The following is a 23,275-nucleotide window of genomic DNA, read 5'->3' as shown; positions in this document are numbered from 1 at the left end:
TATTATGCAAGATACCACAATATGAGATGTTGACAAAAAAAAAAAATTCTAAATATCACTAAATCTTTCTTATTGTAGGAGTTTTTATGGATCTTTGTTCTTTATGATTTACTCAGAATGTGATTTTAATTTTGTTTGTTGATTTAGAATGTTATTTTTATATATGTGTTTATTACCAGTTTTATATTAACTCACTCTTGGACTACGAATATGAGATTCACGGCGGTATGGAACCTTTCAGTCGAATTTTGAAGCACTTTCGCTTAACCATTTGCTCTGAAATTTTGCATACAGGTTTGCTCCTGATGACAACACATTTTAGCAACATTTTCAAGTCGCTAAGATACATTAATTAACTTAACTTAAACTTACATATTTTCTAATTGAAAAAAGTGCTTCTTTAATTTATGCAACCTCGTTTACATGCATATTTTCTTAGTGAAAGAATTATCCATATTTGTGATATTGTCATTTCAATTGATTAAATTGGACAAAATCTTTTCTATGGCTTAGACAAAAATTCAAATTTCAGGTGAAATGAAACCTCATCATCTTACTGTTGGCTGATAAAGTTGGGCAGCAGCCATGGTCTGGTGAATTTTTAATAGAACGGTGCTCTCTGCATTTTGCTGACTAACAAGAAAGTTCAAGAACATAACCAGGCTGTATTGGAGTATTTTAGAGATCAGCCTGATATAGAAATTTATGAGATTTACTATATACTCAGGACATTTTGGTGGATGAAAGATGTAAGATACAAAACATGAATGAAGAGTTCATGCAAAAGATAACGCCTAAAGACATTAATTAGAGTGCTGGTCTCTCTCAAAGAAACTTGAAATATTCAAAGCAGCTAAAATAATGCTGAGATCCAATAGAGATGTATCAAAAGGACTGGTGAACGGATCCATAGGTTACATCACAGTCATTAACTGGCCAGCGTTCTCAAGAACACAATTACATAATGACAGTATATCAGTATCAGTGAAAGTCAACTTTGATGGAATTTGAGAACATCTGATAAAGCATATACTTGCGATGTATGCGCTAGTTATGGTGCAATACAGCAAAGAATGCTTCTGTATGTACAATTTTGGGCTGCCACTGTATACAAAAAACAGGTAGATTTCGCTGAGATTGATTTAGAACCAGACCTGTTCATACCTGGACAGGCCTATGTAGCAGTGAGCCGTGTGAGATCTTTGGTAGGGCTTCATATACAAGAACTGGATTGCTTGAAGTTGACTAGAAAGAAGCCATGCAATAATACAGGATTACAAGAGATGGAGAGATTGAGTTCTCTACCAAAAATATGAGTGCAAATTCAGATTTTACTTTGGTGTATACTATACTTGTGATTGCTGAGTGATCGTTGTAGCTGATATGGATAAGATAGTCGTGTTATACTGAGAGTAATGGAGTTTAAGGCGTACATAGGTGGTGCAAATAGAATCGTATCTGGTATAGAATCGTATTATGGCTGGAGTTTGGAAATACAGATTTCCTTTGGTGTATTGAGTGATATTACTGTCTGGTTCAGTGTATGAATGCACGAGAGATTTTAATATGTGAGACTAGAGACCTAAGATTTGTGCTGTTTGAAGTGTATATGAGAATATACAGTAATATTTTAAGATATATGAACTTTTAAAGCTGCCTATACTCTTGGCTGTGGTATTGGAAATTGGAGTCACAAAAACTTTGAAAGATTGTTCAAACCTGTGCGCTAGTGCAGCTGTAAAGTATAAACTTATGAAAATTAAAATGTAGAAAATAAAAAATATATGAAAACTCTTTAAAAACCACTCTTAAATTATATGCACTAAAAGGTAAAAAATAATTTTGGTACGGTATCTCAGAATGGATTTGACAATAAGCACTAATGGAGATATGTAAGATTATGTGGAAGTCAGAGCTTCAAATTAAAAATTTGATGTTTTTGCCAATTTTTTCATGTGCATGATGAATGGCCTAAAGTGGAGGTGCAAAGATTTGTACTTTGACATGAGCTTCCCACTTTTTAGATCATTCATCAAGCATATGAAAAAATTGGCAAAAACATTAAATTTTTAATTTGAAGCTATGACTTTCACATAATCTTACACATCACCATCAAAGCTTGTTGTCAAATCAAATCCATTCTGAGATACTGTCCTAAAATTATTTTTTACCTTTTAGTGCGTTTAATTTAAAAGTGGTGTTTTAACATTTTTTTCTATATATTTTCTTATATTTAGAATTGCTCAAACGTGTCTATTATTTGTCCTATATTGTTTCTGTGTAAGATTTTTATTTTGTTGTTGGACTATTTTGATTAACAGAGGGTTTTCATTCAGCATATCATTTCTTACTTCAAATAATTTTATTTTCAATATTTCAAGATGCTATTTCCTACAACATTCCAGATGTTATGGAATAATTAGTTTATAAGAAACACCTTAGTTTTACAACATAGCACATCCAGGACTTTAAAAAAAAGGTAAGGAAGAACTTATATTTATGACAGCAAGTACAAGTATCCAGAAAGCAATCTAAGGAATGAAATAATTTGTAATTACTTAACAGTATTTATAAAATATCATGTTTCATCACACCACAATAATTATAAATACTTACAATAAAATAACCAATGATTTCCTACTAAACAAAATAAGATAACATGAATAATTAAAAAAGTAAAATATAACTGGAATAGAAAATCTATTCAAGATAGAAAGAAGAATTTTAAAATATATTTATGGCCCAAGAACACATACAGATCAAATAAAGAGAGCTATGACAAAACTGAAAACCTGGAAGTAACAATAAGAAATCGACAACTAAAATTCTATGGACACATGATCTGAATGAATCATCAAGGCTAAACAAACAGATTTTCTATAAACTCTAGAACTACAAACGTCAAGGTGGCTATGTTACACAGATGAAAGAAGAGCTCAAAAAGTTTCAAAATAAAAAAAAGACTACCAGATTGAAAAAAATACAAAAAGAAAATTCTTGAATTAAGGTTCCTGTAGGTAAAAAGAAAGACTCAATAGAAGAGAATGGACTGATGAAGGAAGAGCTTAACAGTATGAAAGAATGAAGAACTAATGGAAGAAAAAACAACAATGGAAGTACAACAATTAAAATGGTTTAATTTGTTAAAAATAAAATGGTAAACACCTACAACTCAATTAAAAGAAAGAATTATTTTTTCCTACTAGCACAGCTTTCCAATTTCAAACAAATCCAAAATTTTGTGCATCTCTAATAATTTAAAAATATCGTTGTATTACATTTTTAAGTAGATAAAATAATATTAAACAAATTAATATTACAGTATTAACAAAAATCAGTCAACTGAATTTATGTTACAAACAATTGACAATAATTATTTTTCTTTAAACAGTCAACAAGTCTTAAAATTTTTGTATTTCGATATAAAAAACATTATTACTTACACATTATTATCACTACATTGTATTTACACTTAATTTTATTTTTCAATAATAATGTATGCACATTACAATCATAATTTAAAATAAGAAGATAAAATTCATTACCATTAAATTAAATACAATTTTTATCATAATACAATTTTGTCTAATTTATTATTCCCTAATTACAATATACGTCCTTCAACTAATCTGTATATTTTTTTGCAAAACACAAAATTAAATTACTGCTTATTTCTCAATAAGATCAAATGTACAAAAAATGAATTCCTACAAACAAGTACAAATGAATTATTAAAAACTTCTTTAAATGTAACAAAACTTAAATTTCCTGATTTACATTACGCAGTACAATGGTATAATACATACAAAATAAGTGCTGAATACATTATTTTTCTTTACTGAAATAGCTAATTCTATTACATATACTCTTAACTTAAATCTAATTTGTTTTAAGAAAAAAAGAAAACAAAACAGCACTCTCTCTTTAGGTATACGACATAACTAACTGCATTATTAGCAGTTCATATAACAACAACAACAAGTTGATCCAACGTCTTTTTAGATTATGAATTATAAAAAAAATTTACAGTTACAGAATGATAATATTTTGTAACAAGATGAAAGGTGTAATATAAAAATATTACGTTCATGACACTAGTGTATTTATGTTTCTCTCCATCCTAATTCTACACTGTTCTCTTCTTACTATCATTTTTAAAAAATATTAACATTTCCTTTGTTTAATTCATGGAGCAGACATGAGCTTCACTATCAGTATATCATCACTATGTACTGATCAGAGTAAAAGTTTAAATTACTAATCAGTCTTGACAACGGATGTATTCCCAGACAATTTAAAATTTTCGGATATTAAACTTTGTATAAAGGGGATGGAAAAGAAGTCTGTCATTTAAGTGTAAGAATAATCTAGTGTTAAATGTGGATAGTAAAAAGATTGCATCAGAGAAATTGTTGAAGGTTTGGTTTGGAAAAAGACTGCATTGGGAGGAGCACATACATAAGTTGTCATACATGAGACTTAGTAATATTTGTTTTAACATGAACATGTTAACCAAGTGGCAAATTGTGAAACAAAAGAGGTAATGTACACAGGATATTATTATCCTTGTAAAATTTGTAATTATTCTATGGAACGTCTCTACTACATTTAAAATACAAAGAAAAAAATTATCAGAATAATGTCTAATTTTAGGGCACAATGTAGGCCACATTCTAAAAAAATATAAATTGTTAATGCTGCCATGTGTTTACATGTATGAACTGTTAATAAATATATATCAAAATGTAAATTTTTATTAAAGGAATACGTAAGATCATCAACATGATTCAAATCATGACCTATTGATTCAGCTGTATGAAAATAGTCCATATTTCACGGGTATCAACTGTATAATAAGCTTATTAAAAAAATTAAGGATCCTACTTTTCTCTCGGACTGTTTAAAAAAGTCTTAAAGGATTTATTTTTTTAAAAAACATATTACTTTATCGATGAGCATTTGAATAATGACTTTACCATCAGATATGTAATCATTTTTATATTTTACATGCAACTTGTATATTTACTTATGTTAGATTAAATGTTTTACTGTATGTTGTTTAGTTTCTGGGATTTTACTTATGATATATAAGTCATCTGTTTGAGCAGACATCTTCATAAATTTTTCAGATTTATATTACAGTATTTCTATCAAGCTTCATCCACACCATGAGATATTTAATATATTGCACGAGAGGTAGACACATAGTATTTGGTTTGAACAGATCATCAAAATCTCAGATTTAAAATTTGAAATTGTTGTTTTATTAATGAAATATATTATGAAAAGGTGTTCCCTGTTTTTTGTAATCAACTTTATATAAAACAATTGAAATTAAATTATCACTGAATTCCCCTAATTAATGCTAATTCAGGATTTAAGTGACATAGTCTTTCTTTTCAAGAAAATTAAGTAAAAATTAATCCAACATAATGTTAATTAAAAGATGATAGCAACATAGGAATTAGTACTGTTAGTATACAAACAGATTCTAACAACTTAATAGTAATAACATTATACACAATATTTCAATTAGTTTAATATTTCAATTCCTATAAACAGGTGCAATTTTACAAAACAGTAAAGAAATTTTATAGAATTATGTTAATAGATATACAGGACAGATACTTATATTCTGATTAGTATTTGTTGTAATACGTACGTGTTATTTTATGTTAAAGGTAATTCATTAATTATCTTTCAATAAATGTAGTTTACTTACTTATAACACAATTATGTAGTGGTGTATTGCATGTGTACATCACTATTTTCAGTAATTTTTTTATCAGGATACAATTAAATCAGAAGTAAAGTGATGCAATACCTGAGAACTTATGTAGTCTATTGAGAGAAAACAGTTCCACCTTAAGAAATTAATTCCACCTTTATCCTTGGAAAGTGAGGAAAGTAGTAAAGAAAACCTATAAAAGGATAAGAATATGAACGTAGTACTGGAGGACAAAATTCACTATCAATCCAGATAGCTCAAGATTTTCTGGACTCAAGCCATTCCAGAAGTTAGCAATCTATACTATTTATTTTATTTCACATTAAAAGAAAGTAATTCATTAATGTTCTCTTTCAATATGGTTTATATTATTTACAACCAGCAAAGGGTTGATCTAAATCTTTCTGGGAATAAATTTGAAATTTTCAACTGTAAAAAGAAAAGTTAAAAAAATTAACTGGTAACTAAAAAATAAAACACTGTGAAACTATTCCTGGAATTGGCAATTATAATGCACCAACTTTAGTGATGGACAATGTCAAACTCTCTTTTTCTTGAGTCTCCAGTGGTTGTAAAATCCATGCAAACCAATTATAAAACTACACCCATATAAAAAAAAGAAACACAAACATTATCACCAGAAAACATGAAACATCTCAATAAAGAAAAACGAACTGAAATTGATTTAAATTTAAATGATGGTTCTACAACACCTTGAATATCTCAGTGGAGGAAAAAGAATTAAAATGCTTAAAACCAAAAATATATTTAAAAAACTGATTCTATATATCACTGAAGTTAATTCTTAGGACAGATTCACTGCCATTAACTATAGCAAATGAATCTGCCTCAATTAAAAAAAGAAAACCAAAAAGAAATGTAGGGATAATAACCTTATAAGATGAGAATGTTGCCAATTGTTAATAATCAGTGATATACAAGACTCGATACTAGTTTGTCATCATTTAAGCAAAATTAAATAAAAGGTTTTACGCTGCAGGAGACAGTTAAGAAACATAATAAGAACTAGAAAATAACTGTGAAATCATTAAAAGATAATAATTAATAACAGTTCCTTCGATATCTACTAATGAATTTATAACCAATACTAAGCAGAAAAACATTTAAATGATCTTGTAAGTATGACACAAGAAGTGGAATAAATATGGTTGAAAAGAACCACAGAAAAACATAAGCCATTCCTACCAATATTAAATTATTTAGGCATCTGTAAGTTTGGGATTAGAATTAAGTAAAGAATAAACAATTAAAAAATTTGTTCAAAATTATTAAGTAATCTTGAATACTTATAATTCAAAGTTATAAATATTTTAATTAGTGTTAACTTTTTTTTTTTGTAGCAGGGGTTCTAAGATTCCTTCTCTGAATCCAATACAACAGAGTTGCATATTTATGTTTTTTAATTCTATCTATTAAAAAAAAGAAAATAATTGACATTACAGCTTATACAACTACAACTAATTTTTTTCAATTGGTTTATTATTATTATTACTACATTTTTCTGAAGTTACACCTTTTTTAACTGAAAACAATTCAATTAAAGAAAGCAATGGTAACTAACAGACAACTTTTGAACCTGACATATAAAGAAATGAGGTGGGGAATCATTTAAACCAAAATTTCATATTTCAACCTGTTAAATACAAATGTAATCGTAAAACTGATAAAATATTTTACTTTAGTTACTTTTTTTTAAATTTAACGGTTTTTTTTAATATGAGTATAATGTAGGAGTTAACACTCACAGAAGACAATACTGATGCAGAAGAAGTTCTGAAGTGTTAAGATATACTCAGACAATTCCAGAAGTATGCTGACGACCCTGTTTGCTCCTTTACTATGAATATATGAACTCTACAGTTGTAATCTATAATGAATTTTAATTTTTTCAACTTATTCTCAATAAACTTTGTTTTTGTGCTATTTATACAATAAGCATAAATCGTTAATAATTTTCACACAGTAATTGATTAAGTATAATATTTTATAAGGACCCACGGATATATAAAGAAATATTCACCAAATCTGCAAACTCTAAGAAAAAACCTTTAAAAATTAATGCACTTCCATTAGTGAAAGACATGCAATATGTTTTACTACCTACAAAACATTCTTTTTTTATGAAGTTTTATATAAAACATAATTATCTTTGTGCTTTGAATATTAAATAAATATAAATACTCACTTCATGTTACTTATCAATAGTTTTTTAACTGAAATAAACAATATAATTAGAAAAATAAACATAATTATAATAAGTACATTTATGGTTATTAACTAAATAATTAAGTACAGTGGGCTCTCATTTAACTGATGATGTCTTAATTGGTCATTCCACTAACAGAGTTTTGACCAGAAATTAAAAAATTTTATAAATTATATCATTTAAATAATAAATTAAGATGAAAAACTTGAGATAAAATAAACAATTAAATAAAAAAGATTTTACAGTAATTTACTGGATTAAAAAGTGCATTGACATTACAACTGGAAGCATTTAACATGATGCAGTAGGTGCATGGAATATAATTTAGGATACTAAATTGCAAAAATATCAGCAAAGAATTGGATCAACTATTGCATCAGATGATAATATGCCTCAACTGAAAAAACTCATCCTGTTAGTGAACAGAACACCATGATGTGAAGCTACTGATGATCAAGATATTGTCTAGTTGTTAAATTGAGATGAAAATGTGGAAAAAGAATTGACATAATGATATCAAAAAGGAAAATTTTCTTATGCAGTATGAAAAGGCTCAGAAAATAGTCATTCTGTATGTTGAACAGCAGCTGACTCAACTCCAGTAGAAGTTTTGAATTTAAGAAGAAAGAATTATTATGCAGCTATAAATATTAACGTCTAATCTATTTACGTCAAACAAATTTTAATTTTTACTTATTGGTGTCGGCAAAAAAAAAGTGGCATACTTTCTTTTTTGTTTTTATAACTGATGAAGTCATTTACCTAATTTTATTTTTATAATTTACTCATTTTATATAGTACCTGGTTCATAATTTTAAATATAATTACCTCATTTATTTACCATTCATCTGATTTTATAAAAAAACATTCTATAAGTATTTAGTAAATGAGATTTTCCGACAAAATTAATGAAAAATATAACACAAAACTAATAAAAATGTTTAAACAACTAATATGGCAGAATGTATTAAGGGTTAATATAAGGTTTATATCACAAATATAATCTATCTCCTTGGCCTCAAAGTTTATAGAGGACTGATCATTCCATTAAATGGTTTTTTGATTATCCAAACACAATTAAGTATCATCCAAGTTAGTTATGAGAGGTCACTGCACTTAATGTAATACATAACAGCTGTGTTTTTTTATGTTTATTTTAAAGGTAAATATAAAATTCTTTGAACTATACAAAGAAACTGAAAAAAAAAACAAACAATAACAGCTTCTGTTCATGTAGCATAACACATGTGTATTATTATAATTGTACAGATGCTAAATGTTTTAATGAAGCAATTTTTTTTTTTTTGAAGAATATCTATAAACAAAGGAATGGTAAAACAACTGTCATAAAAATGAAGCATCAAAATACTAAGTTTAGAGTCTTGTCAGTTGCCTATAACTTAAGGACTGTTTTGAAGATATACTTTACTTTATATGGTGGCTATTTACCTTTTGTAAGAGCATATATTAAACAAATAACAATTAAATTTGTACAATGGAAAAAAAAGAGTTAATTACTAATTACATTAATATTCCTGAAAAGATTGACAAAAGAAGTTTAAAATAATGTAGTTCAAGACAAGAGAATTAGACTGCCAAGTGTACTGACATTAAATATAATTAATTATTAGTTTCATAACAGGATTACGCCCTCTTACAGTTACTAGATAAATTATAAATGAATTTTGTAGCATGAGAAAAATGCCATGCCTGACTGGAATCTCAAGATGAAAGGCCAAGGCACGACCACTCTGCCACAGATAAATACAAAATAAAAAAATAATATGTTCTTTCTATTCCAAGATGTATAAATTGTACACAAATTGAACATGTTTCATGTACACACGTGAAACTGTTGCTTACTTTGCACACCAATTAAAATATCTTGAAAATGTTTGATATCCTTCATACAGAAGTCTGAAATAAAGTAGAGTTAAAAAAAATTACAACTAATAAAATTAACTGTAATAACAGTATACACTGAATTGACCATACTTTGAATTAACTGAATTAATAACAATTTATATAATTATAGAAAACTTAGAACACAATATAATTAATATAAACTTCAGACAAATTTTACTAATATTTTCAAATCACAAAAAATGTGCAATGCATTAAAAAATTAATCAAATTTGTAAAAATTTATATACAAAAACGTGTAGTAAGAAATTAGAATAGTTTTAATGATTGTTTTACTTTTGTAGAATTATTTAAATATCAAATAAAAAATATGAAACATAATTCTACAATAAAAAAATCATTCTAGAAAATGACATTGTTTATTGGTACAGGATAAAAATCACAGGCATACATATGTACTTTAAGTTTTAAATTTATCTAATTTTGTAACAATTAATAAATTATTTGTAGCGGTAATTCAGAGAGATTGTATTTGATGTTACTCAAAAGATGGGCAACAATTTTTTAATTTTTATCGTAATCTGATCCTCCAAATATATAAAGATTTTGTAACTGCTACTGATATGCATTAAAAAATAGTATTTGAGTTAAGAACATCACATTTATTAAAATTTCCCTTTAAAATTTGTGCATTTATGCCAAAAATACACTCATTGTGAGAAGGATATAACTGGAAATACTTGCTCCCAGTTAAAACACAAATTTGTTTTGTAGTGTATTTAATTCAAATAATTTAAGTACAAATAATAGTAATATTCAAACATTAGCATTTTCTGAATATTTTACTAGTAGAAAGCCAACAAAAGTAAGGAAGCCAGAATTTTATTTTTAACTATATTAGTTTTGATACAGGATGGAAAGAAAATGAAAAAGACTAAAAATTCCAAGAGATTCCTTCTTTAATATACAAAAACAAATAAGTATAGTATTTAAATCAGCCTAACACTAATATAAATAAATATATATATATATATATATATATATATATATATAAATAAATAATTTATTTTATAAATTTAAGATTGTGTAATCTCAACTCAATAAAAAAAATTAATTTCAAATTCTAGCATAAAGCGACATTAATACTACGTATGTTCATGCATTTGCCATAGCAAATGCATGAACATACATAATTCCACAATTTCATTACTTTGAATACTTATTTATTGTTATGACAAGCTGTAGAGTTTAAACCCACACTAAGCCTCAACGTATCAATTAACTTTTACGCTTCTTTAACCTCTCAAGAGGTTTAACCTCTTGAGAGGTTAAAGAAGTGTAATAGAAGGTTAAAGAAGGGGACAATATAAATAATGTCACATTTGGTTGAGAGCAATACTTGGGTACAATATCAAGAAGATAAAATGGAAAAACAAGTAAGAAAAAACAAAACAATTGTATTCATTCAAATTATCACTTAGAGTAAAATCAATATTTAAAGAAAATAACTGTAGTGATGATCAGGATCCCACACTACCATTACAGAGTAAACAAAGGAAAAAATGTTGTATCATTACCATTGGTTTATAAAGATAAGAGTGATCTTCACGTGCCTGAGATATTGAAAATAAAAACATTTAAAAAATGTGGACCATCAGGCTGCAGTAAACCCCGCCATGAAAAATGTATGACATAATATATTTTTATGTTTAAATAATGATATAAAACTGCTTCATGCTTTTCCATCAATTTTAGATAATAATACAAAATTAACAAGTTTTAACTTTATACTTCAATTTTTTTTAAATTAATTTTTAAATCTATACTGTTTAATCTGCCATACATATACACATTTTAAATAAAATTGTACAGTTTATAACATTTTTTCGTTTAATTTTTATGTTTTACATAAGAATATTAAGTTTTTATTATTTTTTAAAATCTAGATAACTTTATCAAGTATAAAGTATCAAGTATCAAGTATAAATAAATTGTAAAAGTTAGTTTTTTGTTTAATTTTTTTTATAATTTGTATTGATTTAATTTTTAATTTCTGATACAAAAAAAATTTGAAATGAACAGACTAATATTGTTTTTATTGTTCAGAACTAACTTGTGTTAAGTTGTGGATAGAGTCCTAACATATAGTATACTATACCTAGTATTGTCAGTAAACCATGCATAAAAAAAAAGAAAGTTAATGATATTTTATTTTTCTTAAGTGAAAAATTAAAGAAAATATTAATTGAGAAAAAAAGATTCCTTAGGATTCTAGCCAGTCTTCTGTTTGGTACAGGCCACTATACGTCAGGTCTCAAATACTACACTTTCTCATAAGCTTAGTACTAAAGCCATACTCTCATTTTATATACTATACTATACCACAGGTCTTAAAGCTTTCTATGTAAAATACTCAGGTCTCAGGAGGTTAAACTTGTATTTTACAAAAAAATCTAAATCTGAAATGGTCTTTAGTTAAGAGGTTGAAGAAAGGTGGTAATGTTCTGTAAATAGGGTATAAAATTATTTTAAAAATTATATGGAACTAAAGACAAATATTTCAAACAAATCAACTGCAGGAAAAATAGGAACTTTGTTTACTTATCTTTTAATAAAGGAGCCTTACCTTATTTATATATACACATGGTGGGGGGGAGCAAATAAACACAATAAATTAGTCATATTGACAAATAAAACTATAACCTTTCATCTTTACAATTGTTATTACTAGTATAAATATTGACGAATGGCAATATTATAAACACAGTACTAAAAAGAAATTTATACATATATAAATTACATTATAATTTACAAGCAACATAATATAAGGAACAGAAAGTCTGCTGTTTATATATTATATTTATAATTGAATATTTGCAAATGTAAGAAATGGAATGATTCACTGAAATTGTTATATAAACATATACATATATACAATATTAAATGTATACATATGCGTACAATAAAAGGTCAACAAACTTTCTAATAAAATTAAAATAATAAGAAAACTAAAACAATGCTACTATTATTAATTCAAAACAAATAAAACAAAAGTTCAAATAGATTTAGATTTTAATATTAACAAGATAATTGTAAAACTAGGGTTGGCAAATTTGAATATAAATTGTGTTCCATAATTTTAAAATATTTAGATAAAAAACATTGTTTCTAAGCATCAAAACATTTCTAAGAATTACAAATCAGAACTAATAATTATAACAGGACAATAAACTGCATCCCTACAATTTTATGGTTTCATAGCACCTGATAAAGCAACCTGGACTTTTGAAGTGTGTAAAGACTTTCAAATTTTCTCAGTTTCAAAGAAAAAAGGTTTTACTTAATTATTTTTTATTTTACATAATTTAGCACTAGAACTGTATAAATTAAGTTTGATGCTATTCTCCATTCATTTCTGTTGTTTGTTAATCATTTACCTCAACATAATACTACAATCTACATTCTCATTTAACTATTGTATATATTCTAATCTAAACAAATATATGAGGTCTGTCTGGAAAATATTTGACCTTGTATTGTTAACTTTAAATGTAGGAGTGACAAATGGTGCATCGATTGAGTCGGTCAGCATTTGTGTACATTACATTTCAGAATGTTCAGTTTTTGTGTAATGTCCTATTTTATTCTTTTATCAAATTTTCCCAAAAACTTGGGAGATTCTTGTTGAGAGACCACTGCTATAATATGTAAAATGTATGCCAGTGAATCTATAAATGGTATACAAATTAAGGAGTGGTTTAAGAGACTTACAAATGATTGTACTTCAGTTTAAAGTGACCCTTTTTTTTATAGGCCTGTAATGACAAAATTTCTGAAAATATAGAATGAATTAAAGTTTTGATTAATGAAAATCATCATTTAACAGTGTAACAGTTGAACAAGTCCTTGGAATTTCAAAAACAATCGTTTAAGAAATTTTCAGCCAAGAATTGAAGATGAGCTGCATGGCTGAAAAATTTATCCCTGTTACTGACAGTGATCAAAAAATTTATTGAGTGTTAGAATTATCAACCAAAACAATTATCAAGACGGCCAGGGCAATTACAAAACAATCATCCCGAAATGTTAAAAATGGTTCACTACTGGGGATAAACCATGGGTTTATGGTAATAATTCTTGAGATAAAAGTTCAATCTTCATGGTGGAAGATGCCTGAAGTTATTAGCCAAGAAAGCCAAAGTTGAAGGAATATCGAATGCAATTAAGTGATGCAGTGAAAAGCAAACTAACTAATTTAAGGAAAAGTGGCAGCTGGGTGTTTCATCAGAACACACTTTCCCATAATCATGATTTTGTAATATGAGAAAGGAACTGTTTGTTAGCTATTACGAAAGAAGAATACAAGGAGTGCTTTTGAAATTAGGTGCGTTGTTAGAAAAAGGTCGTGGTTTCCAAAGGGAACTACTTGAAGGGGATATTGTCATCATTAGTTCTTTTGCCAGTTACAGCACAAACTCTGATATTTTCCGAACAGACCTTGCATAAGGTATAAAGGAAGATTGTAAAAGGTGAGAGATTTATTCCAAACATAATTATCTAAATAAACTTTGAAAAGTTCAATTTAATAGTAACTATTTCGATTTAACCCAATAAATAGGTAATCCTTTTTCACCTTTCTTCTTTCCTAATCCTTCATCCCGTTTCCCCTATTAACAGTTCTATGGGTACAGGTCTGACCCTTTCAGTTCTTCAAGCTGTAACTGTTAGGACCTAAACAGCTTATGCATTTATGGTCTTATGGCGACCTGATTGTGGACCAATTCAGAAGTTGCATAACATCTAATGGCTGCACGTACCTAACTGCTGAAGTTCTTATCAGGTAAAACCAGATTTCCTAATCCCTCTTTCCTGATAAGATTTTATATAGCATTAAACAACTTGATAGTTCCATTACACCTGCATTTAAGGAAGAAGCACACTGGCATATTTACAGAAATATTTTCTTTTTTTTTTTGGTAGTTCAAGAATATAATAAGTAAATGGACATAGATCATTAAAAAAGCTTTGTAAATCATTTAGCACCATCAGCATTTAGCTATATTACTGGTTTTAATTGACAATGCCATTAAAGAAAAATCACTAATTTCACAGACACTTAAAATATTTTATTTCTTTAGTGTTTTACTGGCAAGATTTATTAATAGGTTGGTTCTATTATTTATTAAGTTATAAAAGGGTTTCTGTTAATTATATAAACACGCTTAATAGATTAAGGTAATTTAATAATCACAGCTTTTCATTGGTCATAAGGAATAGAAAAAAATTTAAAAAATAAAAAATCTATTTTAAAATGAGACCAAACTAAATAAATATTATATCACATAACACTCACCTCAATATCATCCATTACATATTTGTTATTATAATTAAGTATACATCTAGTAAAATTTATAATTACTGTACGTAATCAAATGACTAGATAAGATTCCAACCTCAGACATTTAATTCTTCCTGGACTATAGACAATTCGCTAATAGTCCCCTATTTTATGTAATTACTGACTAGTAAAGCCTCAATAATTGTAGAAAGGCTTATCATCTGTTCATCTTGGTTAAGCAGCTTTGTTATTAATATAATATTATGTTTACTTTTCTCCTTTTTTTTTTTAGTCATGAAGTGAATAATATACACTTTTATTTATTTATCTTATGAGATTCTCTTGATGTTTTTGGTTTATTTGGTTCAAATAATCTAAGATTCTGGCACATAATCTATACCCAAAAAATTAATTAACCCTCAGCACATGTAATATAGTACATAAGTTTCTTGGCTAACATGAACAGTAGCTTGCCTCTAAACTTAGCAACTACTTGTTAAGTGCTGAAACCAATATTATAATTAAGAGCAACGTCTGTGAGTAATAGTGCAAATAAAATAACTAGTAATAATTTCATAAATAATAGGAACTATACTGTTTATCAGTGGCGGCTCGCAGCTAAAATTAGTGAGGATGCTGCTCCAGAAAATTTTTTTCTGGGCCTTTTCAAGGCCATGGTTAAAGTTTCTGTAAAATAAAAGAACCGGAAAGAAAATGAATCAAATAGAATAGCTGGAAGCAGGATAATAATCTAATTCTACACTTTATCACATTCAAGGATTTTTAAGCACAATGTGCTTAAAAATATGTGCACAACAGCCAAACACCAAGCTGCTGGAACTGTGAAGCAAACAATTCCATATATTTTTGTATCTTTTTCATAAACTGGGGGATGGCTATTGACATTAAGCTTAAGAATTATATATTGTACAAGTATAAAGAAAAAAGGACTCATTATATTAATATTATTGATAATATCAAGTTGTAATAGAAGGTGCTGCAGTTCCACAGTACCTATATGCAAGCCGCCACTGCTGCTTATATACTAAGTATTAATGTAAACATAAATGACTTCTCACAAATTAAAGGAAAAATAAAAAATAACACTGACAATAAAATAAAATAAAATACAAATTTATAAGGGAACTATTTTTTTTTTTAATTAGTAACTAAATGATGTAATTTCCCGTAAAATATGAAAAAAAATGACTAGCCTACTAACAGTAAAAAATATATATTTAAATTATATAAATCTCTGAATTCATGAGGTACTTTATTTTAAGATAACAAGAAATTTGTGAAATATTTCATTTTCAACGGTTAAAAAGCGACACCAAAGGGTTAATTTCAAATCAAAGCAATTTTCAGAGAAAAACAAAGTGCAAAAAGAATAAGTATCTTAACAAAATATTCATGAATGAAAAACTCTAAGGAGTGACTGAAAAATCGATCTAGGAAAAAATAGTAAACTACATCAATCTAACCTTATAATGTCTTTCCACAATCAACTCTTTTATCTTATCTTCAATCCCTTCTTCCCTGTATTTGAATCTGTGAATACACATCTGATCCTGTTAGATTTGCCTTACTGAAAATGCTGGAATCTAAAACGTCAGCCTTAGTATCTAACAGGGAACTGTCTTGGAAAACTCTTGTCTGGTGCCTAAACAATAAGCCTGATAGTTGAAGTGCCAGTTGAGTAAAGCTGACCTTCCTAAGCTCCCTTCTAACCACAAAAAAACCCAAACAAATAAAAAAACTATGTACATCCTAAACAGGAATATAACAAAAAAATAACATTTTGAAACCCAAACTTTTAATTGGAAAATCACTTTAATTGGTCTGGACTATTATTTCAATGTCTATTGATAAAATGTGAGAAACAATGAACTTTAGTTTTATCATTTGCTATAAAAATATATCACCATTCAAATTAAGTGAAAAAATAAATAGAGATCTCAATAATAATTGCAATGATTTTTTTTTTACTACCTATTGCAATGTCCTTTTTATTAGCTAAAAGCTTAAACAACCATTAACATTTCAAACATACATGTTAAAACAGAAGGACAGAAGATTAAATCAAATTTTTAGAATATTCCACAATACTAAATTTAAGTTGAGATAATATTTCAAATCGATTAGTGGAGTTAATGTAATTATGGTAAACTTTGCATAAACAGCAAAAATACATTTCGTTAAACTAATTCTTCCAAAGAAGAAAGCGGTAGTTTAAAAATGATATCTTAATTATCTAATTTTTATGCACATTGATGTCTTATGTACTCATTAAGTTTCTTACACTTACACACACACACACACGTATATGTATATATAATTGATACAGTTGTTTTTAACATTTAAAAAAAATAAATTTAGATATATTGCTAACCCTAAAAATGGCTATTAGATTTGTTTCTAACAGTAAGTTATTTTAGGTCTTTTTTCAAAACGTAATTTGTTAAAAAACTGAACATAGTATTTTAAATCATATGAAATTCTACACACAAAACAGTAAATTAATTTTTTTTAAATTTAATTAACAGATTTACTTAATTTCCTATCTTATCACAGAAATGGAATTCCAAATACATTGAATTTCCAAATGTTCAATGTATCTAACAATTAAGTCAAAAATCACTTTTGATTTAGTTAAGAAATGTGTTTAAATATAAGTTTTATAATTTGTTTTTTGATAACTGAAGTTGATTTACGATGATCTTTTTTATATTTAAATATAAATAATACAATTAAAATAAAACGTTTCACAAATTCTTTCTTTTTTTTAGTCTGAAATGTTATCAAATTTGCCTTTCTTTGTTTTATATGAACAACAAATTTTTTAAAGTATAGGTAAACTTTCTCGTTATATAATTAATAACTTAACTTTACTCATAAAGAACTGTATTATTCATTTAACATTGTTTATTATTATACATCTTTAACAATTAAAGCATCCTCTAATTAAAAGTATCCCCTACAGAATGCTTTAAGAAGAATGAAAGGAGCCAAAGCACCAGGAATTGATGATTTGCCATATCGGTAAACACCGATATGGCAAAGGATACAAGAATTTGTGGTTTATAGTGGCTGTACAGACTGTTTGGAAGTATATGGAAAATGAAAGTGATTCCAGAAGACTGGGAAAAGGGAATAATAATCCTCATATTTAAAAACAGGAACGAGATGTTGTGTAGTAATTACAGAGGTATTACACATGGTAAAGCTGTTTGAGAGGATATTGGAAAACTGCATGACATGGAAGATTGAGAGGGGGGCCGGAAGAGTAACAGATAGGATTTAGATATGATAGATCCACTATGGATGCAATGTTTGCACTGAGACAAAATAAGTGAGAAGAAGTGGGATTATAAGAGATTAGTAATGGTGTTACTGGAGATAGTAAAGGCATATGATAATAGCATGCAGAGGGAAGTTGAGTGGCACGTGCTAGAAAAAAGAAATGTGGATAAAGTGGATATCCAGATGGTTAAAGATATAAGCGAGGGGAGTTATGACAGTTGGAAGATAAGATTGGTTTAAGATAGAGAATGGATTGAGGCAAGGAAGTAAGATATCTCTACTTTTGGTTATAATAACTATAGATTTAATGTTCGATTAAAAAGGAAATAGCAGTAGGTACAAGCAACTTGTTATTTGCAGATGGCCTGGTTATGTGGGGAGAGTCTCAAGGAATGTGCAATAAATGTGTGGAGTGGAAAAATGTAGAATTGTGGTATGCAGTTTAGTATTGGGAAGAGTAAAGTGATTGTGCAAGACAGAAAGAAGGGAAATTCAATGGACTTAACTAGGAATGGTAGAAAAATAGAAAAAGTAAAAATCTACTTATCTGGGAACAGCTTTTTCTGAGGAAGGGAGAATGGTTAAAGGATTAGGTACAAGAGTACAGAAGGTAAGTGGATTTTATCAGAGTGTAAGTAGTCTGGTCTGGAACAAGGAGGTACCTTTGCAATGTAAGAGAGTTATGCATTAAGCATACCTTGAACCAATTCTTATCACATAGCAGAAGGTTGGACAGAAGGTAGAAATATGGAGGGTAGACTACAAGCAGCAGAAATTAAATCCAAGAGAAGCATGGTAGGGAAAACATGAAGGGACAGGATAAGGAGCAGTATGATTAAAAAGGAACTGAAATTGCGAAGCCTAGTCAAGGCAATTGGAAGATCAAAGCTCAGGTCGCTTGAACATATTAAATGACTGATGAGGAAAAGATTACCAAACAAGATGACATGACGATGCATGCAGAAGAAACAGGTAGAAGACCAAAGGGTAGAAATAAATATGGGGAGGTAAATGGATAAATATGGTGATGGAGGAAGTGTGCAAGAAAGGGGACGTAGTGTGAGTAATGAAAGAGAGATGGTTCATGGATCGAGGAACATGGAGAAATTTTGTAGAAGGCCCACCCCAAGAAAACTTGGATTAAAGGGAACTGAAAACGATGATCTTTAACAATTAGATAAAAGAAGTAACTTTAAATTACAGTTTTTTGCAGTTAATAACAACTGCAATTATACATACTTTTTTACTATTTTTGCAATAATTAAAGTTCATTTCGGGTTACTTTAACCCAGTTGATGAGAAACATTATTCATTTTGAAAGTAGTTTATTGTCTGTATTTAGGGTTTAGTTAAAAAGAACTGAGAAAATTCATACATTTTTATCATATTTTGATACTTGACTTTAAGAACAAAAACTGTAATGTAATATTGTGGTATTTATGTATTTAATTACAGGTCTCTTATTCAGTTCTCTACTACCAAATTATAGTTTTAAATAATTGTTAAAATTAGTTTCAAAAGTAATTTTTAATTCTGTTAATAACAGATGTATTTATAGATAAGTTTTCTACATTGTTTTTTTTAATACATTAATTATGTATTATGTGCATTTTTTCTGTTTAGCCTCTGGGAATCACTGTCAAGTATTACTTCAGAGGATGAATGAGGATGATATTGTACGAGTGTAAATGAAGTATAGTCTTGTAAGTCTCAGGTTGACCATTCCTAAGATGTGTGGTTAATTAAAACCCAACCATCAAAGAACACCAGTATCCACAATCTAGTATTCAAATCCATATAAAAGTAACTGCCTTTACTAGGATTTGAACGTTGAAACTCTTGACTTCGAAACTGGCTGATTTATGAAGATGTGTTCACCACTAGACCAACCCAGTGAACAATGTGTATGTATTAATTAAAGTTTATTTGTTTAAATACAGTTACTATTATTTATCAAATAAGAATAACAATTTTACACTAGTAAAAGAACAGTCATCGATACAACCCGTTTCAGTATATGAAGTTTGGTTCATAAAATTATGTTTTTAAAATATTTTATCTTCATTATTCTCATGATAGTGAAAATCTATAAAATGACACATTTTAAATAGTTAAAAAAAAATAACATGGATATAATTTTTTTCTCAACAGTAACGTCATAAGAAAAAATACACTTTAGTTAAAACAGAATTTTGCAGCAGCAGTGTCACAAAAAGTACAAGGCCATAATTATTCCTAAATAAAAGTCAATTTAGGTTAAGAGAAATTCCTTGGCGCTGAACAATGCTATAATAACTGACCCACTGTAATACCATTATAAAAAATATGATGTGCTATATAGTAATCCTCACAAAATTATAAAATTATTATAATTCAAAACTTATAAACTTGTTACCTGAAATTCATTAATTTTGAGTTATGTCGTTTTTGAAGCAAATGAGTGATATATTATAATCAGAGTTACAGGTAACTGTTAAAAAGTATTAATATACAAACAATTCAAATGTATAAAAAAAAATCTGACAAAGCAATTTCAGACTGCGAGGGGCACTCAAAAAGTTATCTACCTAGGCATGTTGTGAGTTACATATTGAGATGTGTTTGATACCTATATGTTGTTCATAATATGTGTGTGCTATGATCTAATTGTGATTGAATTTCTTTTACACGTGTTGATGCAGTAGTTATCTGAAGTTAGTAACCTGGCTATGGCATTGGATTTACAGAAACTGGAGCATCAATCAGTCATAAAGTTTCTAATCAAAGGGAAATGTCTGAAGAACATCCATACTAGGATGGTGACAGTGTATGGTGATAATGCACCTTCGCAGTACGGTCGCAATACGAAGTGAAATTCTGATCTAAACAATTTAAGTAGGGCAGGGAATCCATGATCCTCGCAGCGGAAGACCTGTGGAAGCAACCACATCCAACATCTTACCAGAAAAGTGGACAGATTGGTTATGGAAGACAGGGATGTTAGGGTTGCAATACTTGCTGCAGAATGTCAGGTATCTAGGGGAACCATAACAACAATACTTCATGACCATTTACACATGACAAAAGTCAGTTCCCAATGGGTCCCATGAAACGTCACACCACATCAGAAGCAATGTTGTGCACAGTTGAATAAGAAGAACTTGCTGCATCTGCGTGAAAGTAATCTTAAGGAATTTTTTCAGCAGGGCGATGACTGAAAATGAAACATGGGTTCATTACTGGGATCCTGAGACCAAACAAGTCCACACAGTGGAAACAAAAGGATCCCTAACAATCAAAAAATTTAAAACCCAGCCATTGGCTGGGAAGATCATGGCCACAATTTTTTTGGGATAGTGAGGGAATTTTGTTGATTGAATACATGGAGCACAAGCAGACTATCACTGGTAATGTCTACGCTGAGTATCTTCAGAAGCTATGGGCTGAAGATACTAACAAATAAAAATCACCAAAATACTGATCAGAGATACTGTTCTGTTTTTCCTTAAAACAGAAGGGAAAGCTAACGCAACGGTGCCTTGCTTTTGCATGACAGTGCTTCAGTCCACCCATCACACGTTGCAAAGCAAACTTTGAGGAAGTATGAATTTTAAAAACTTCCTCATCCTCCCTACAGTTCGGACCTGGCCCCCAGCGATTTTTTCCTACTCAGAAACCTAAAGAAAAACCTTCAGGGTAGATGTTTTCATGGCGATGATGAATTGGAAGCAGCTGTTTCAGGGTATTTTGAGGAGCAAGATAAAAATCTTTACTCTGGCATAATCTCTGTGCAGGTTAAATGGAGCAAGTGTGTGACTTATGTAGAAAAATAAAAATGACACTATCTCTATATCACCGCTCTTTCTAAGGTAGATAGATAACTTTTTGAGTGCCCCTCGTATGATTTCAAACCTACCAAAATAAAATGTCTTCTATTCTCATCCTTAATTCTAAATTACATAAGTTAATTACCTCCAACACCAACCCTAAGATAAGATAATTAACATATATACCGAACAATTTGACAAAAGGGAAATAAACTTAAAAATTATCTTAAAACACAAATCACAAAAATTTACTCCCTTAATTAAGATCCTGACCTAATATTCATACAATTTTTTTTAAATTGTTTTACTTTCATTAGATATTCTTATAAAAGAAAGAGAAAATAGATGTACATAAACGTGAATGACATGTTTCAACAAAATAAATATTATATGAACAATTTTTTAAAACACTGCATTCAATAGCAACTTTTAAACAAAATATAAAACTTTATAAAAACAATCAAACCAAAATTTAACTGAAATGTTCACTTTAGTTATAATTAAAATAGTAAGAGAAAAAAACACAATCAAGATGAAATACTACTTCAGTTTTCATACAATAAAATACTATAATACAGAATAAATATTTTTACACCAACAATAATCACTTTTGGGTTAGCAATGAAATAATTAAAAATATAATGCATATAATGTTATATCTAAAGTAATTTGATAGTGCACATCAAATAGTGCAACAACAACAATACAAAATTGTAATAAATTACATAAACATACCAAAATTATGAATAATAAACACAACATAATAAAAAGTAAAATTAACTTCCATATCCAACAATAATATGAAGTGAAAGAATAAATACGTCATTTTGAGAACATAATGTGTTTAACAGATCTTAATTTGATAATGCATTATGGTTAACTTTGCTATAACTACAACTATTACTGGAGAGGAAAAAACGTACATAAAATTCACCACATTAATAATGAAAGAACCAAAAGAAGTAATAAATAAATGAGTTTTAAACAAATTTTCTTTTATTTATACACTC

The 23,275-nt window shown here is 28.3% G+C and overlaps 1 protein-coding gene across 4 annotated transcripts in view; it reads right to left on the bottom strand.

Moving 5' to 3' along the window:
* The window catches only part of LOC142328961 (uncharacterized), an 81,760-nt gene that overhangs the window by 32,042 nt on the left and 26,443 nt on the right, over positions 1-23,275 (bottom strand). Inside the window, exon 5 of one of the 4 annotated variants that reach the window (XM_075373176.1) lies at positions 3,775-7,962. The exons of 2 other annotated variants lie outside the window; for them this stretch is intronic. In XM_075373176.1, the coding sequence (XP_075229291.1) occupies positions 7,931-7,962 (32 nt within the window). In that variant the 3' untranslated portion in view covers positions 3,775-7,930. Of the gene's footprint in view, positions 1-3,774; positions 7,963-23,275 lie in introns of those variants that run through there. One more of the 4 variants, XM_075373175.1, reaches the window with a different exon arrangement.

This window comes from Lycorma delicatula, chromosome 8, assembly GCF_047948215.1.
Source record: "Lycorma delicatula isolate Av1 chromosome 8, ASM4794821v1, whole genome shotgun sequence".
Classification (NCBI taxonomy): Eukaryota; Metazoa; Arthropoda; class Insecta; order Hemiptera; family Fulgoridae; genus Lycorma; species Lycorma delicatula.
Note: the sequence above shows the minus strand (reverse complement) of the source record. Positions and strands in the feature narration are given on the sequence as shown.